General features: G+C 40.1%; 1 protein-coding gene across 1 annotated transcript; it reads left to right on the top strand.

Moving 5' to 3' along the window:
• The first annotated feature begins 4,323 nt into the window (after positions 1–4,323).
• slco2a1 (solute carrier organic anion transporter family, member 2A1) lies at positions 4,324–17,945 on the top strand. The gene is made up of 14 exons (XM_026345732.1): positions 4,324–4,533; positions 9,047–9,184; positions 9,862–10,024; positions 10,512–10,724; positions 10,991–11,089; positions 11,161–11,300; positions 12,297–12,369; positions 12,500–12,664; positions 13,033–13,231; positions 13,353–13,494; positions 15,201–15,364; positions 16,132–16,196; positions 16,909–17,029; positions 17,118–17,945. Exons 1-14 carry the CDS (start codon positions 4,474–4,476, stop codon positions 17,236–17,238), a joined length of 1,863 nt encoding a protein of 620 aa, XP_026201517.1. The 5' UTR covers positions 4,324–4,473; the 3' UTR covers positions 17,239–17,945.
• The last annotated feature ends 1,583 nt before the right edge of the window (positions 17,946–19,528 follow it).

Consider the following 19,528-nt stretch of genomic DNA (forward strand, 5'->3'; position numbering starts at 1 on the left):
GTAGGCTCTGCATTTGCACTGCGACCTTAGAAATGTTTGAATATTGACAGGAAATAATCGTTCGGGTTTACATGTTTCTTGTGGTGCAGTGTTCCGCTTCCTTTGGACGAGCGTCAGTGATGTGGAGATATTGCCCTACGGAGATGACGTCCATTCAAAAATCATCAGTTATTGTAGCGTTTCAGTTGGTCACAATCAAAAGAGCTTGTATCAGTCAGTTCTACAATTTCCTCACCACCAGCAGCCATAACAGACAATAATGCAATGCAACCGCCAGACATGTTGAGTAAAGGGACGTTTTCAATACCAGACTATTGTGTCACAATTCTGTGGCATTCAGTGAGTTATCAGAATAGACTTGCAAGTAAAACCCAGAACATCACTGTGTGTTTGAGGTTTGAGCGAGGTTTCTGGGTTTCATTAAGAAAATGTCTCCACAAAAGTCCCAACATGTCTCCAATAAGCTCCTATTTGGAACAGCCACTGTTGCTACTGGTACACTTATAATAACAAATATATTTTCTTCTTTACATCTTCCAGCCTGGATTACATTTTAGTACAGGCTTCTCATTTCATCTGGCTTTGTTAGTTTATGTACTTATTACATTAATTGTGAAACGCGTCTGTAGAGTGACAGCTCCCATTCAGACATTTGATTGGTTGAATTGTACAGCCCTTGAACACACACTATATGCAAATGTAAATATTGTCCTTCCAGAGATCAACTCTAACCTCTGCGTTGCATAGAAACCCATTTATTTGACCAGCGAGCTGCTCATGAATCATACCGAGGTGTTATTCATTTACAGGCAGTTCAGTAAGCAAGCACTGATATTATTCAGACACGATACAGAACTAAAGGCCTCAGACAGATGCCGATGTCCAAACTTTACAAGAGCTCGTCAGAATGGAAACAGAAGCAGGGCGGCGTTGAACAAACTGTGAGGAAATACTGGCCCAACCAGACCAAACGTCAAATCTCTTACATAACAGAACAGTATATACTGAATAGGAAAGTGTGTGTGTGTTACCTGCTTCATGGAGACATTTCTCCACTCACAACTGTCCCAAGTTCAGAAGTTTAGACTCCTACTGAATGGAAAATTCACTACTTTTATATGAATTATGTTATATATGTTAATTAATGTCATGTGTAACGATTAAACCTGAAACAACATAATAAATCTGGACAGTAAATAAAAATAAAAAACTCAAACATGAAACACAACACACACTACATGTGACATAAATTGAAATAGATGAAAACTGTCCTTTTTATCCATCAGTCTACCTCCAATAATCCACGATGACCTGGAGAAACCAGCTGCAGGTGTCAGCTGTCCTCCGTCCTGCTGAGCCTGGAGACACTTACCTGGAACTGAAGCTGTAGCTGGTGCTAATTAAGAGTGTGAAGTGTGTCGAGATTAAAATAACTTGAACAACTTAAAAATAAAAACCGTGTCTGAAGCGACTGTAGCTCCTGCATGTAGCATATTTATCTTCACAGCCAGCGTTAGCTTAGCCTTTAGCATTTAGCAGTGTGTTTTGCCTTTCAGCTACTCTTATGTCACATTCAAATGCCTGAAATGTTTTTTCTCCTGGAATATGTGAACAATTAGTTCAATATATATGTTTAAAAAGAGCTCTGACACCTGTGTTTAAAGGTCCATTATCAGCGGCCCCTCGCTCGTTAGCTCCAGGCACTAGCCGCTCCGTGCTACATACCACAGCCGGTGAAGCGTGTAGCTCGTTAGCTGCTGCACAACAAAGCCGAGCTTCAAAAGAAAGAGAGCTGTTCTTTATAAAGAAAACGATCTGTTCTTTATAAAGAAAACGATCTGTTCTTTATAAAGAAAACGATCTGTTCTTTATAAAGAAAAAGATCTGTTCTTTATAAAGAAAATGAGCTGTTCTTTATAAAGAAAAAGATCTGTTCTTTATCCTCCCGATCAGTAGCAGCTCGTGTCGTGACAGGTTTAAAGTGAAGATCACATTTAGAAAAGCTAAAATGACTATTTGACTGGTCGAAGGTAAATAAAAAAAAAACCAACAGGCAAAATGATTTATTTAATTAATTATTTAGAATGAACAGATATCTACTCTATCACTGTAGCTTCATATGACATCTAATATGTGGATTTCTGACTTATAATCACAGCTGTAACTATTTTACTGGTCACAATTCCTATTAAACATATCTGTAATTTGACTTAAATGGAAAAACTAGTTATAAATATGTAATACATATATATATAAATATATCTACACTTCAATTTAGCCTTTTCTAGATTTCTTAAATTACATTATGACTAGTCACAATTCATTTATTACCTGTGTTGATTTCTCAAACCAACATATTACTAGTCGCATTTCAATTGTATATATTTTGAATTAGAATTATGACTAATCAAAATGTAGTTATAGATATCTGTAATGTGAATAATGTGAATCCTGTCTTTCTATAATGTGAATCCTGTCTTTCTATAATGTGAATCCTGTCTTTCTATAATGTGAATCCTGTCTTTCTATAATGTGAATCCTTTCTATAATGTGAATCCTGTTTTTCTATAATGTGAATCCTGTCTTTCTATAATGTGAATCCTGTTTTTCTATAATGTGAATCCTGTCTTTCTATAATGTGAATCCTGTCTTTCTATAATGTGAATCCTGTTTTTCTATAATGTGAATCCTGTCTTTCTATAATGTGAATCCTGTCTTTCTATAATGTGAATCCTGTCTTTCTATAATGTGAATCCTGTCTTTCTATAATGTGAATCCTGTTTTTCTATAATGTGAATCCTGTCTTTCTATAATGTGAATCCTGACTTTCTATAATGTGAGTCCTGTTTTTTTTATGTGAATCCTTCTATAATGTGAGTCCTGTTTTTTTATTATGTGAATCCTTTCTATAATGTGAATCCTGTCTTTCTATAATGTGAATCCTGTCTTTCTATAATGTGAATCCTGTCTTTCTATAATGTGAATCCTGACTTTCTATAATGTGAGTCCTGTTTTTTTATTATGTGAATCCTTTCTATAATGTGAATCCTTTCTTTCTATAATGTGAATCCTGTCTTTCTATAATGTGAATCCTGTCTTTCTATAATGTGAATCCTGTCTTTCTATAATGTGAATCCTGTCTTTCTATAATGTGAATCCTGTCTTTCTATAATTAATCCTGTCTTTCTATAATGTGAATCCTTTCTGTAATGTGAATCCTTTCTTTCTATAATGTGAATCCTTTCTATAATGTGAATCCTGTCTTTCTATAATGTGAATCCTGTCTTTCTATAATGTGAATCCTTTCTATAATGTGAATCCTGTCTTTCTATAATGTGAATCCTTTCTATAATGTGAATCCTGTCTTTCTATAATGTGAATCCTGTCTTTCTATAATGTGAATCCTGTCTTTCTATAATGTGAATCCTGTCTTTCTATAATGTGAATCCTGTCTTTCTATAATGTGAATCCTGTCTTTCTATAATGTGAATCCTGTCTTTCTATAATGTGAATCCTGTCTTTCTATAATGTGAATCCTGTCTTTCTATAATGTGAATCCTTTCTATAATGTGAATCCTGTCTTTCTATAATGTGAATCCTGTCTTTCTATAATGTGAATCCTGTCTTTCTATAATGTGAATCCTGTTTTTCTATAATGTGAATTCTGTCTTTCTATAATGTGAATCCTTTCTATAATGTGAATTCTGTCTTTCTATAATGTGAATCCTGTCTTTCTATAATGTGAATCCTTTCTATAATGTGAATCCTGTCTTTCTATAATGTGAATCCTGTCTTTCTATAATGTGAATCCTGTCTTTCTATAATGTGAATCCTGTCTTTCTATAATGTGAATCCTGTCTTTCTATAATGTGAATCCTTTCTATAATGTGAATCCTGTCTTTCTATAATGTGAATCCTGTCTTTCTATAATGTGAATCCTGTCTTTCTATAATGTGAATCCTTTCTATAATGTGAATTCCTGTCTTTCTATAATGTGAATCCTGTCTTTCTATAATGTGAATCCTGTCTTTCTATAATGTGAGTCCTGTCTACCTTGTAGCCTGGTGCTCAGGCTCATTCATGACTCAACCAATCAGCGCAGGACTCTCTGTTCTCTAGTCACAACTGTCAAAACATTCGCGCGTGGAGCTGTGGGCTGAGTCCAGTGACATCAGCGGTGCTGATAAAACGGAGAGAGACACAGACAGACAGTCAGAGAGAGAGACACACACAGAGAGAGAGACACAGACAGACAGTCAGAGAGAGAGACACACACAGAGACAGAGAGAGACACAGACAGACAGTCAGAGAAAGAGAGACACAAAGTGAGAGAAAGACACAGACAGACAGACAGAGAGAGAGAGAGACAGACAGAGACAGAGACACAGAGAGACAGCCAGAGAGAGAGAGAGACAGAGACCCGAACCCCTGACCCGGAGCTCACTCACTGACAGGAGGACACGAGCTGAACTCATGGAAATACATTCATCCAAAAACATGAAGAGACCGAGGAGCTGGTGCTGCAGCATCAAGGTAGGACTGAGAGCTGCTGCTGCTGCTGTTACTATACTATGAGACGTTTTCGCCTGCAGCACTTGTTCTCTCACTGTTTATACAACCACCTGGACTCGACCTTTTGTCGGAGGATTGCAAAAACGATAATAATACAGCAAAAGCGCACAGACAGGTTCCAACCTGCGCACGGAGCCTCAGTTAAAATACTGTAAATAATGTGGAGCTGCTGCGTCTCCTGACTTTGAAGAGTTCAGAAGTAACGTGAATGAGGCTCTGATCTTTGTGTTTGTCTCTTGGGCTGAGCTGTCTTCACATCACTTCACATCACTTCACATCAGCCGAGGACACACGGACATGTCGCTTCATCATCACTGTCGTTAACCTGCAGCGCGTCTGGGAACACGACGGTACAACAGTAACGTTACTGCCACTGTGGTAAAAACACGTTTCCAGGAGGGAAACCGATGATTATTTTAATTATTAAAAAGCAGCTAAAAACGTCATTGATCGGTGGAAGATGCGTTCAATATTTTGGAGACGATTTATCAGAAATAACCTCCAAAATATTACATATACACACACATATATTTATATATATATATATAACATTTACAGGCACGTAAAGAAAAACAATATCACGCCAGAGACTTCCAAAGTTAGGCATATCTGCTTTAAAACAGCTGATTATTAAAAGATAGTTTCTCAAAGTCAGTAAATAAGTTTGCAGCTTCACTTTTGTACACAGGAAAATGTTGACTCATTTGTTTTTCATAATGAAACACGTCATTTAATAAGCTGTAACTACATGACTGCATGTGTTTATTAGCTGTTGTGTATTTTTTTTTTATTTTCTGCACTTCTTACACGTTTACTAGCAGCTGAACTTCCCTTTCTGACAGTACAGCTTGTTCCAGGTGAGTAATAGTGAGACAAAACTCCACGTTGCGTGAGGTGACTTGTGAGAATGAAGAGTGAGTAATACACCTATATCCTGGACGTTTGGAGGACACAACGAAAGACATGGCAGCTTGAGCAACTTCCAACTTTCCAGAAGGTGGAAGATTTATGTGAAAATCCTCGCTGCTGTTTACCTTCAGCGTTCTCAGACTGTGGTGGGTCCACCCGCTGCAGATCTTCTGTTTATCATTCAAAGACGTGGCTTTAGAGACCCCCTGGTTTGAAATCAAGATGTACAAATATAGAAAGGAGTAGGACTCGTCCTACACATGTCATCATCACATGGCTCAGCCGGGGAGCTGAGAGTGACCTTTTGACCTCCCTACACACTGTCAATGTACCTAAAGTTCAAATGTGTCCAGTGATATATTTAGAGGATGGGAGTAGTTCCAAATAAGCAGAGTCAGTGGGAGATGGTGTGTCAGAAGGTGATTTCTGCAAGTTTCCTAGAGTGAGAAGTGAAAGCAGAGGAGTCTCTTGCAAATTGCCTTGCGTCAAACTGTAACACCAGAACTCTTGATTAGTGTTGGCCTCGTGTTTAACAACTTGCGAGTGGAGAATTGGCCGAGCTGCTTTTCTCATGCAGTCAAACGTGAGCAGAGCCAGCTGGTCAACAATGGTTTCACGGGGAGCACTCGTGTCCATCCATTTTTAATTTTTCCCTGACGCCGGTACATGCCGTACACTGCTCTGCTCTCTATTGACTCAGTTTCATCAGGACATTATGTTTGTTTTTTTCCCAACTTTGAACTTATCTACTGTGGGCTACACCTACTCTGCACACGCGGTTGCACCATCAGGTCCTCTCGTAGGGATATCTCTGTCAACATCCGAGCCAAGTTTGTGCTCGGGGGTCACATAATGTTTGTGTGCGGTGGGACAAGAAGAGTTTGAGAGCTCTCAGCTCCCGTTCACATCCCTTCACACATCATAGCACCTTACGTCTGTGTCTGTGTGACACTGTTAAAGTAACAGTTCAGCACTCAGGGACACGGACTACTTCACTTTCCTGCTGACAGTCAGATGATAAGACTGATACCGTTCCCGTCATCTGTCTGTTCAAATTTGCAGCTAGCCGTTCAGCTTAGCGTAGCACAAAGACTGAAACAGGGGAAACGGCTATGCTGGCCGTGCTCAGCAAAAATATTCTCCCACCGGCTCTGAAGATCACACATGAACACATGACACGCTGCTGGTTTCATACAGGAGTCTTATGTCACACTGTAAATCACTGTGCCGCAACCTCCCAACGAAAAGAAAGGTGTGGTGCTGTGGACCTAGCTAGGCTAGCTCGTCTCAGTCTTTATGCTAAGCTAAGCTAGCTGGAGCTGAGTGTAGTGTTTTCACCAAATTGTAAAAAAACAAAACAGCTCACTACTATTTTAAGTATATGAAAATGCTCTTTTGTTCACGATGCTATTGTGCAGCAAAACTGTTTCATATTTGTTTGACAATGGATATCTAGAGCCATCGCTGTAACACGTGTCCCTGAAATAAAAGCAATTGAAATTCAAGTGGGGACTTCCCTCCATTCTTGCCCTCGCAGCAGGGTTGAAGGCTGGGACAATGACCTCCAGACAGACGGAGCTGAGACTGATCAAAAAGGATAAATATGTCTATGATCCGTGGAGGACCCAGCTCTGCACAAGCACTTTCCTGCTCGCGAACATCAAATAGGCTTAAACGGCTTGTATTAACAGTGTGGAGAAATAATAAATCCTGCTTCTTCACAGTGTGACACACTGTTGACACACTGCACCATTCAGCTCTTGTTGTACTTGAGCTTCCTTTTTCCCTCCGTTTGTAATGCTCTATAAATACGTGACTGAGGCTCACACCTTACGAAACATCCCGTCATCCAAACTAATTGACCGTTTTTATTTCATCATGAGTAATGGTTGGAAATTGTGCACTTTATGGATTATGTGTACGGTTGGCCAGAGCTCAAGCAAGTTGTCAGAAAGCCAAGGAGTTGTCTCTGAAACACGATAGTTGTATCAGCTCTTATCAGTAATGTAAATAAGAAGCCATCCTAAAAGCTGAGGTGCATTTTTGAACGACCTGAGGCTCTGGATAGAGAAACTGTTGGGAACCGCTAATGTTTTGTGCTAAAATCACAAACTAAACAACCTCTTTGCCTGCCTGAACAAACAGACTCTGTCAAATCATTTACATAATTGAAGCCCATTTGATGCAAAATGAGGATTAATTATCAGCAACAGTGCAAAAAGCATCTATTGTGTGTGCTAACCAACCAGAAAGCCAAACTTTAATAGGAGCATTAGCTGTTCTGAGTTGAACGCAGAGTTTAACCTTCCTCGGCCGAGCTGGCAGCCAGTAAACAAGCTGAAAGCTGGAATTCAACTGTGTTTTCATTGCAAATACACTCTTAATCTCAACACGTATCTTTAGCGTCATTGGTGCATTCATTCCCCCTCGGGTGGGAAAAAACAAAACAAAACATGCACGGAGAGTAATATGAGCGTCTGTGAACGCCTCCTTACACCCAGTCTGCAAAGTGGGTCCCCCAGATCACTTTGCGTCCGTCCAGGGGGAGAAATCCACGGACCATCCAATCAGCCGAGGTTGAATTAAATAACTGGCCGAGAATCATTCCAAAAGCAGTGAAACCCACGTTTCATTACTCCCTTGGAGCCGTGCTGTGTAGCTGTGAGGAAAACCAGATGAACTACTGCTCTGCAATAAAACTCCTCCATTTGTCATATTGTTAGAGAGAGGATGTGCTCCACCTCAGCCAGCCACAGTTTTACGGGGGCCGATTTGATGTTAATGTTATTCTGTAATTTAAGGATGTTTTTGCTCTATTAGAGCCACTTGAAGTCGAAGAGGTCACACGGCGTCGCCAAAGTCAGATGAATCAAGGTGTGGAACGGACGCCGACGTGAACAATGTCAACACATGATTGGTTTTGGATCATTTCATTTTGATGATTCATTCGTTAAAACGGATGAATTCAGCTGAGTTGAGAGAACATTTAAAATCTGTATCTCGTGTGTTTAGTTTCTCCTGATCACTGTACTTTGCCCACAGATGATTTTGTTTCGTTGACTTTTAGGGAACTACTCTATGCTGTTTGATTGTGTTGCCAGGTTTGAAAGAATAAAAACAAACTAAGCAAAAAACAGGAAACTTGTGTGCAGCAGAAAAAAGCGTGGCTGTTTTCTTGAAACGCCGGCTGTGTGACAATGCGGTTCTTTTAAACTGGTCTCCATTCCTGGAACAGTTTAGGCCTCTCAGGAGAAAAATGCTTTGAGCTTTGAGTCTGTTCTACTTCCGTGTGAGTGCAGCCAAATGTGTCTTTGGACATTTCCGACTGTCGGTCACCTTTATAAAATTTGGTCAGAACGTACTGGACGTTTGAGACACATTCATAACAGAAATGGACGGCAGTTTATTGTAACCAGCATCATTTACTGTGTGTATAACCACAGTCAAAAAGGTCATAGGTCAATCAGTTTCTGATTCTGTCAGGTTTTACAGTCCCGTCCTGTCTAACTTTGTCTTCTCATGTGTCAGTATTTCTAACTCAAACCTTTTGCTTTGTCTGTCTTAGCTGTTCGTCCTGTGCCATGGCCTCCTGCAGCTCTCTCAGCTGCTTTACACTGCCTACTTCAAGAGCACCATCACCTCAATTGAGAGACGCTATGGCCTCAGCAGCTACTCTTCGGGAACCATTTCCTCTCTCAACGAGGTAGGTGCCAACAATAACACACCCTCACGGTCCTGATAGCTTCATTTCAAGGATACCGATGACAGGGGAGGAATCGAAGAACAAGCAACGTATCAAAATCCTACTTCCGGACAATTCAGGCGGGACTCTAGTATTTTGGAACATTTTTATTACAGATACAGGGGTCAGGAATCATGAAAGAATGTTCTCAATGTGGTCGTTCTCAGAGGGGGCTGTTTGGCATTTAAATGCATCTTAGAGATAAATGCTGTATGATCCAGTTGTTTTTAACTTTGAGTCATGCACTAGTGACTATCTAAATCCCTGGTTTGACCTTTGCCACCTTTTAGAATATTTTAGTTCGACTGTGGCTCAATTTGGCTAAAGTTTGAGTTTCAGTGCCATTTGTCAAATGTGACAAACACAGCTCTAAACTGGTGAAGTCCTATCTTTATCCACAGAACGTGCCACTGATTTGTTAAACATTCAAACTGAATTGTGCCTGGATTGTGTGCAGACTCCATTAAGTTTAGATTACAGTGAAATCAAGCTGCTACTGTATGAGATCCATTAGCAATGTTGGGACAACTTTAAATGCAGCAACTAGAACAAAGTGTGATGTCCTGACCTACAGGGAGAAATTGCTTCCTCTGGAATGGATCCTCTTTGAACTGTGTGTGTCTGTGTCCGTCTTTTAGGTCAGTAACAGTGTGCTGATTGTGTTTGTGAGCTACTTTGGAAATCGAGTTCACCGTCCTCGTGTCATTGGAGTTGGCGGACTGCTGATGGCTATCAGTGCCATGATCCTGACCTTGCCTCACTTTTTGTCCCAGCGCTACGAGTACAGCTCTGTTTTACACAGTAAGAGATATAGGGCCCCTAATATAGGGCCACACTGCTTCTCTGTCTCCACCAGCTCATCTGTCATCTAATGGTGCTCAGACTCGTGTATGTACAAAAGTGTCGATGCTTTTTATGACTTTACTTAAGAGTTAGTCTAGAACGCTGTGGTGCAGCAGCTTCAGTCAGCAGGAGTCAAACAAGCTCCTGCTGATTGGCTCACTGAGTACTCCCCAGCTGAGCCATCCGAAGGAAATTCATAGTCTCTTTGTACTTGCTGAATGTTAAGGAGATTAGAATTCTTCTCCACCATTTAATTTATAATAACAATAATCTCCCTCCTCCTTTTTTCACTTTGCCCCCAGACAGAGTGTCAGTGAGGGTCAGAGAAGCTCCAGGAAATTAAAACAGTTAGACACTGGCATTCACTAGTTCATCACTAATTACGGCTGTCTTTTCCTTCTCCCCCTCCCTACACCTCCCCCTCTGGCCACCGGCTGAATTCCAGATCGTCACGACATTTGCAACCTGCATCTGAACTCGAGCGCGCCTGAGTCTTGTGGCAGAGACGACAGCAGGCGTCTGGCCGACACCAACAAGCTGTGGCTGCTCATGGCCAGCGCTCAGCTGCTCTTCGGTGTGGGCTCGGTGCCCATCCAGCCCTTTGGGATTTCCTACATAGATGATTTTGCCGGGTCTGGCAACTCCCCTCTCTACATAGGTGAATGTCCTGTAGCTCATCGATGGAGAGATCTGTCCATAGGAAGTCAACCGTTGTGGTTTCACACTGTATGATTCTGAATCTGCAGCTTTGCACATAGAAAATCTTTTGAATACTCAGATGTGAAATGAACATTTTGTGACATTTACCAGGATCAGGACTGGTGTACAAAGCATAAGCGATAAAGTGCGACTGTGAGGAACTCACAGAGGAGTTCAGCAGGATGTCATGAGCTCTGTCCTTACAGCTGCTCTTATCATTCACAGCCATCCTGTTTGCAGTATCTGTGTTTGGGCCTTCGCTCGCCTACCTGCTGGGCTCAGTCATGTTACGCATCTATGTGGACGTGGACAGCACTGGCTTAGGTAATGATAAGGTGTTTAAAGGCATCCCAGACTCATTTTAAAGACTTTTTGGTGACTAGCTTTTCCTGCAGGAGCTGAGCAAGAGCTGAAACCCAGTGACCCACGCTGGGTCGGGGCCTGGTGGATGGGCCTGCTCATCATCACTGGCTGCCTGTTTCTCACCTCCATCCCCTACTTCTTCTTCCCACGAAAATTGCCTCCAGAAGACTATGTAAGTCACACTTCCTCTCTCAGAGATAGGACACAGATATGTTTTATTATAGAAACATAATTAAATTGATCTTTTGGATAATGTAGAAGTATTATGATTTTTTGTTAAATCTATAAAATATACTTACTTGATACCTGATAAGACACCTTTACTACTGTATATCTCGTCTTTTACTGACACCTTATGGCTTTACATCAGCATTGCAACTTACTTGTCATCTGTACTCTTTAACCATCTGGAAGATACAAAAGCTTCTCAGCACTTTGATGAAGAACTCAACATTGCAAACCTTAGATTTGAATTGTGTGAATTCCTATGCTTTAAACTATCTACAGAAAATAATAATCACAGATGACTTTGAACCTGTAGGGATTTTATCACTCTATTTTTTGTGAAACCACATTTTTGGCTTTTCCAGCTTTTTGGGCCTGACCTGGTAAATAAATATATAAATTATAAGAATCTAAATGTCTCTGCCTCAGATCAATATTGTAGAAATGTCTGTGAGACGTTGACATTTTGATTATAAAAGATGTATTTTTAACGAGTGGAGGTTTTTTCTGATTTAATTAATGTTACAATATTCAACTTTTGGGAATTAAAGTAGAATGAGACTGAAAATGAGTCCACTCCATCCAACCCTCCCTCTCTGTGCTCCTCTGGGCGCCATCACACTTTGACCAGGCCTTCAGGTATTTGTTGTTGAGAATAAATCAGATTAGTAATAAACTAGTATGAAGACACCTAATGTGCATCACTTGTTTCCAGCCAGTGGCACTTGAGACAATGACACGGCTTTTAATTAGCATGTTGAATAGCAAACAAAATTTGAACCGGGTCTTCAGGGCTGAAGTGGTTTGACGCTGCATTATAAATCCATGTTCATTGCACCTCTAATAAAAATGGCAAACTCTATTTATCTTGTTGTACATTTAGTAGAGGAAGGGATGCTCTAAGCAGGCACACATGCTCTTTATGACCTTCTCATTTCTCCAGGTGACTGGAAGTGAAAGTGACATTAACAGTAACTTCAAGAAGCCAGATATCTCTTTATTCGAGTTCCTCAAGAGTAAGTTTATCACACTCAGACTGCAGAGACTTAACATAGTTTCTGACATATTCTGTAACATTTTAATAGAGTTTTTGCTGAAGTCACTTCCAGTGCTGATCATTGTCTGTTTCACATTGTGTCCAATCAGTGTTTCCCAGGATGTTTGTCCGCCTCCTGTTGAGCCCTCTCTTCCTGATGCTGGTCCTGGCCCAGTGCTGCTTCTCCTCTGTGATTGCGGGTCTTGCTACGTTCCTGAGCAAGTTTTTGATTGTACAGTACAGTGCCTCGGCTGCCTACAGCAGTCTGCTAGTAGGTGGGTACAGCACGCAGATGAAGATAGGGCTTCAGGAAAAGATACTTTTGAAGATCACAACCATGACCCTGGAGTTTGTGTCAGTTGTTAAATATTCAAGTCATACTGTAAAACACAGTAGATGAAATAAAACAGTGTGGTAAAGTCATTTGGACTGTGTCAGCCCGCTGAAGCTATGGCCATTTTCCAAATACTTAGGTTTGTGCTGTCATCTTTTAAATGTTTATCCTTTTTGCAGGACTCCATTTATCTTCCACTGTGTTTAGTGTCAGCGTGTCAGCCACAAAAGTGTAACAGTACATATTGTTTAAGAAGCTCCTATGTACACCTCTATTAGAAGTGTGAACTCCAGTGTTTATGGTTTCCAGGTGCTTTGAATCTGCCAGCAGTAGCAGTGGGGATGCTGATTGGTGGGGTCATCATGAAAAGGGCAGGACTCTCTCTGAAGACCATCCCCCGTTTCTCTGTGGTCATGCTGACCACGTCCACCCTCATCCTTATACCACTTTTCTTCATGGGCTGTCCCACCCAGAAGGTGTCGGATGTCAATCATAAGCAGCTCCAACGGTATGCACTATATCTCAGTTTGATTTAGGTTTGAGGTGTTTCAATCTCCTAGTCTAACTTACCCCCACGCGTACAGTACTGTACAACAATTAGTCCCAGCTATTCTCTCTGCTCTCCACAGGCCAGTGTGTTATGCCAACTGCTCCTGTCCTGTCACTGCCTTCAACCCAGTGTGTGGGTCTGATGGTATTGAATATATTTCTCCTTGTCATGCCGGCTGCACCAACTTCACTAAAGACCCCAACAACACCCACAGGGTTCAGGTCAGTGCCTCCATTGAGCACCTGTTCATGGTTTCCTCCCACAGTACAAAGATTTGCAGATCTTATGAATTCAGGATTAGTGTCTCTGCTATACTGCATGTGATAACATATCCATTTGTGTTCTTCTCTTTGGGAAAACACTAGAATGAGATCTTACAATAAATCATCAGCAGCAATAATTCAGAGTAATGCTCAATAAGTTTGCTAAAAGAAAATGAATGTACGGAATAAGATCCAAGACGAGAGGATTTGTTTTTACTGCAGGGAGGAGAGTTCAGAACTAGCATAAATTTTGTCTATAATCTTCTATAATTTTCTCAGCGTGGGATGAAGGTGTCGGCATTTGGTTCCTGTCCTATCCTAGGTTTTTTAAATGACTGTAGCATGTAGGGTTGTAATTACATTTTGACTGTGTACTGGCAAATAAAAAGCCATTAACTTGCATTGAGAGTCTGCATCGAAATCTGCCGTTCAGGGGGCAGACTTTTTGTTAAACCTTTAAACAAGTAGAAACTTTGAACAGGAAGTGACTTCAGCCTGACATATCTTTTTAGATATGAGACACAAATTGGATGACAGTATCTTAATCATGTGCCCTGGTATTTAGAGTTCAATATGTAACTTGAAAAGATAACACATTTCTACCAGGTCCCTCCAATCAAAAAGACAGAGAGACTGATCTGCTCCCAATAGGACACCACTGGCCCACAGTCGATGTGAAATCAATCTTTATTAGTCACAGAGCATATAGGAGGTGTTGTAAGAGGAACAAAATGTCACAGCTTGTGAATAATCTCCCAGTGGGTGACTTGTGTGACGTAGAGTATGAGTCAGTTTGAGTGAGAATGTAAACGCACTGTGTAATCCTGAAGCGCAAACACAGACAGTGATGGTTACAGCTAACTCAGTGGATTAATCCTCAGAAATCACAGAATATTTATTTTCTTTGTTTACACTCAGATGTCCAAATGGGCAGTAACAGACAAAAAGTCTGACATCTGGCGCTCACGTCTCAGGAAATTTAAACATTTCTTCTCACGTTTCTCTCAAAGGTTTCTACCTGATATAGCTATTTGTTAGTGTTGTACGGAGTCTTCCAGATGACAAAATGTAGAAAGATTTATGTATTTTTATTTTAATACATTAGCATACAAGTAAGTTGTGTCATTTGAATACAGTTGAATAAACTAGAAACAGAAAAGATAAGAAATATGTGCAAAATATAGACCTTCCTGTCATATGTTAGGGTTATAATAATGATATCTTACAAGGTAGAGAACAGAAATCATAAAACACAAAATGACACACACCCAAAATGAATAAATAAATCTTAATAAAAAACAAATAATAAAACAAAATCAAAACAATACTGTTGGAAAACTTTTGTGTGACAGAATGACAGTTTAGTGTAACCACCAGTCAGATGTTTCATTTACAGAACGTTGGATACGACAGAAACCAAATTCGAGCTTAGCATTAAGCAGCTGGCCTGGCTCTGTTCACAGACTGCTGACTCACTATTGTTATATCTGTGACTGAAATTTAAAAATGAACTGTGTTTTAAGATAACTACCTGTAGCATCATCTTTAATGTACACAAACAATAGAATTTAGTTCAGGAAGTGAAATGTAACACAGTCAAATGTCAGTACATTTATTTACATAGAACAACGTTCATGTTTCCTTTGCTTTCTTTTTAAATGTAGCTCTACACCAACTGTAGGTGTATACCTGGGAGCCAGAGTCATGCCCGTCCCACTCCATGTTCAAACAGCTGCCCTCATTTGCTTCTCCCTGTCATACTGATCATCGCTCTGGCCTCAATGATCGCGTGCTTCACTCATAATCCCATGTACATGATGGTGCTCAGGTAAGAAAACATGACAATATACTGTTTTAAAGTTAGTTTAAAATGACCAATATTGATCTAATGGACGATATTGTTTAATCTGCTCCTTTTTAAACAATTAAAAGCAAATTAACACTACTACAGTTAAACAACACATCCTAAATCTCAATAAATGAAATCTTCCAGTTGAATAGTTAATAATGAAGTGAATATCCCAGACATGTGATGGACTTACACTGGAATGATTATGTGTTCTCTTTATTTTCTGGAGCAGTGTATATTGTAATTTACAGTAGATGTCTAGAAGCACTATATGAGGCAACACTGTCTTTTTATTTTCTGGCTTTAACAAAACACTCTGAACGAACTTCGAATAAACCACTTCTCTTTCTCCCAGCCCGTGTCAACATCTCTTGTGTTTTATTCTCTGAAAAGCTTTTATGGCCATTTTCTCTCCAATAAATGTTGCAGTCAAACATTGAGCTACACTTGTTTTTAACAGGCTCTGCTAGGCACTTCTTGAAGTCTATAAAAAGTCAAACACAAAAGCTGATATATGAAGTAAAATGAACCAGGTTGTTAATGCAGGAGAGCTACAGTAATAAAGAAAACTAACAGAACAACAAGTTGGAAAATTTGATGAGAAATTAGTTTTGTCACAAAGATGTTTGGAAAGTTCTTCAGAGATCTTAAATAAATAAAATCCAATATTTTTGTGGTAATGAATGAGTTACTGTAGTATGCAGAATGCAGGTATTACTGTTTAATTCTTGTCTTGTCCATTTCAGATCTGTTGCTTCTGAAGAGAAGTCATTTGCAATAGGAATCCAGTTTTTACTGATGAGAGTGTTGGGTAAGTCACTACACTCTGTGTGGCAGTACTGCAATGAAAAACGAACTAAACTGTGTTCATCGTTCAGTACACTTAACCTTAGCGTTTGTAAAAGCGCCAAGTAAAGACCCCAAATCCCAAACTAATGATTTGAGATGAGTCATATGGAGCTCCAAATTATCCAATATTATATAGATAAAAAAGACATAAGAAATAATCACATGAATAAACTGCACAGAATAACCATTAAAATGGAAATGATAGTATATTATATATGTGATTAATCATTGCTGTCTTTTTTATGTATATTTATATATATTGTATATAGTAATAGTATTAACAAATAACATGAAAAAATATCAATGGAAAAAAAATATGGCAAAATTACACTGACTTTTAAAAAAGGAAATAAAATGTTTTTAATGAAATAAAAATTTACTTTAATACATCACTGTTATGAAAAGAAGATTAATTAAATATTCTTTTATTTCTACTTATTTATTTAATATTGCACCCTTTGGGGCTCTGTACAATTAAGTTGTATTTTTCCCAGCTCAGGGATCATTACAAACAATAACTTTGAATTACATTCATCAGGACTTTGACCAAAATCCAAACACTTAATGCATTTTAACCTTTCTTTTAAGCAAACATTGGATAGCCCTCTAGTGGCTCATAACCATATGGATTATGAAATCCTATCTGAACACATTGTCCTTCTTCTCCCTCCCAGCCTGGCTTCCAGCCCCTGCTCTCTTCGGGATGTGCATTGATACGTCATGTATCTGGTGGAGGCATGTGTGCGGAAAGAAGTTTAGCTGTGGTTACTATGACAACAACATTTTTAGGAACCGGTTAGAAAACCTAGCACACACACACACACACATCACATACACACATGCTGTACTGCAGACAGTCATTTGTCTTTGTTTACCTCTACAGATACTTGGGCCTACAGATGGGCTATAAGGTCATGGGCATCTTTCTGCTGATGTTGCTGGGGTGGAAGGTGCAGCGGACTCAGGAATACAGTCTGGAAAAGAGCCCAGAGGGACTACTGTGACCCCTTCGAGACTTTCTGTCAAAAGCCAGGCTGTGGTGTGAAACATTTTGAAGAACAGTGTAATGAGCAAACCTGTGTCAGGGGGAAAAAGCCACAGTCAATATGAGCTTACGCTGACCTCTGTTTTTGTAGACCCACCTTCCTGCCTGGTGCTTCACTGGTTGGAGTCAGGATTTACATTTTCCAAATGGGAACATTTCAAATAGTTTTTGAATGCTTTAATACTTATGGATATCATGACAAACTCAATACAAGTTAAGAGAGGGCGGTGGAAACAGCTCTCTCTTGTGGTACCTCATGACCTGAGACAGTGGCCAGAGTCTGACTGATCATCAAACAACATGTATGTAGTTTGTTCTGATAATGTTTGATATGATAGGTTTCTATTTGTAATGGGAACATATTTTGTAACTAATTGACTGTATAGCTTAATATTTAAGTTTATTTTTATAGAGATTTGTCTCATACACAGAGACATCTGCAATACTCATTTTATATATGATCATATACTGTCTAACGCTTGATTTACCTGCAGTGTTAAGGAATTTTTAAATATCAAATGCATACACTTACTCATAAATTGAATTAACCACACACATTATCTTTATCAGTAAAGTGGTTACATGATGTTATAATAGTGGTGTGCATAACGTGTAAGCACTACTGGCTAATACAAGAATAACTGATTAAAGAAGGTGAAGCCTGTATTTTGGATATGGAAGTTTTTTCTTCTGTTTTGTTCTGTTATGTATTTGCATGGCCATGGAGCAAAGTGTACGTGTGTTGCTCCAGTGGTCTGGGGGCTGAAGCATCCCAGGTTTATTGCATGCCAGGTGGCTTTAGGTTTTAATTACTTCCTTAATTACAAATTCTTTAGGGAATTTGCACCCCTGAAGAACAATTGCCACCTGTTGCTCTGCAAACTAAAAGTCAGCACTCAAAGACTCTTTAAGTAGTATAAGTTGAGAAAGCCACTCTGCTTGAACAGCTTGACTTTTGACACTTGGACTGAGTTTTACAATGTTGTGCTGGAAACTTGAGGCACAGTCATATTTACAACAGGTGAACAGTGGCTGCAATCTGATTTACTTTAACAAGGCTCTGAGGAGTTGATCAAACTTGTCACGGTGTCATCAAATGTGTGCTGCAGTGGTTAAAACTGACATCTGACCTTTTGTGTAAAGGCCTTAACACAGTCAGTGCCACAGATTTGCTTGAATGTGATTTCTCACTTAGGAATTAGATTTTGAATAACATTTTGTTGTTTCTGAAATTAAAATATAATTTTCAAGTACATCCGGATCTGAGCCTTTTTGTACAGTGCTGCTGAGTTCTCCAGTCCAGTCCAGTTTGTTGTCTAAGTACACCCCCAGGTATTTGTCTTCGCATACGACCTCCACCTCCTCCCCCTGTATAGAGAGACGGCTGACGGGACTCCCAGATTTCCATCAACAGCTCCTTTGTTTTACTGATGTTAACTTGAACACAAAACTGTCCACCACTCCCTGATACCGATACCCTGTGACATCTCCACCCTGAAATCATCTTACAACTGCAGAGTCATCAGAGAACATCTGAAGATGGCAGGACTCTGAGTTGTACCTGAAGTCTGAGGTGTACAGGGTGAAGAGGAACGGAGACAGAACTGCGTCCCGTGGAGCACCTGTGTTACAGACCACAGTTCTGCAGGCGGACATACTGGGGGGCAGTTGTTGAGGTAGCCCACATATCTGAGGAGCACAGGCTTTCAGCACCTTGGGCTGACTCCATCTCCATCACCCTGTTCAGCTCTCTTCTCACCTGCTCAGCTGAGATCATTTGGGTGGTGGCTGAGTCCTGTGAGGGAGGGACTGAGGAGCCGGTAGTGAACTACAGGGGGTTCAAGGCTCAACCTGGGGTTTATTAAAAAAAAATAGTAATATTCATTGTCCTGGTCAACAATCCCCTAAGTCACCTGGCTGCTGGACTCGTAGCCAGTGATGGTCCTCATGCGTCATGCCCCTCCACACCTCCCTGATGTTGTTATGCTGAAGGCTTTGTTCCAGTTCCCTCCTGTAAGCCTCCTTCCCCTCCCCTCTCTAGACCGTCTTCACTGCCTCCCTGTCACCTGTAAGTGTGAAGGTTGAGAAATGTGGGCATTGTACCAGCACCACCAGAGTGTCTAAAATGCTGTGCAATGTGGGAAATGTAGGATCTAATGATTTTGTGGACTAAAAGACAGAATACTGGCCCCACCATCAGTTTTGTCTACTGTTTGCCTCCAGCTCCACCACTCGACATCTCTTTAATT

This window comes from Anabas testudineus, chromosome 4 (assembly GCF_900324465.2).
Source record: "Anabas testudineus chromosome 4, fAnaTes1.2, whole genome shotgun sequence".
Lineage (NCBI taxonomy): Eukaryota > Metazoa > Chordata > Actinopteri > Anabantiformes > Anabantidae > Anabas > Anabas testudineus.

Excerpts from the sequence above, each read along its gene's own strand:
- slco2a1 (XM_026345732.1), top strand. The coding sequence starts at position 4,474 with ATGGAAATACATTCATCCAAAAACATGAAGAGACCGAGGAGCTGGTGC. Across the intron at positions 9,185-9,861 it reads CCATTTCCTCTCTCAACGAG|GTCAGTAACAGTGTGCTGAT; the intron begins GTAGGTGCCAAC and ends TCCGTCTTTTAG. Across the intron at positions 16,197-16,908 it reads TTTACTGATGAGAGTGTTGG|CCTGGCTTCCAGCCCCTGCT; the intron begins GTAAGTCACTAC and ends TCTCCCTCCCAG.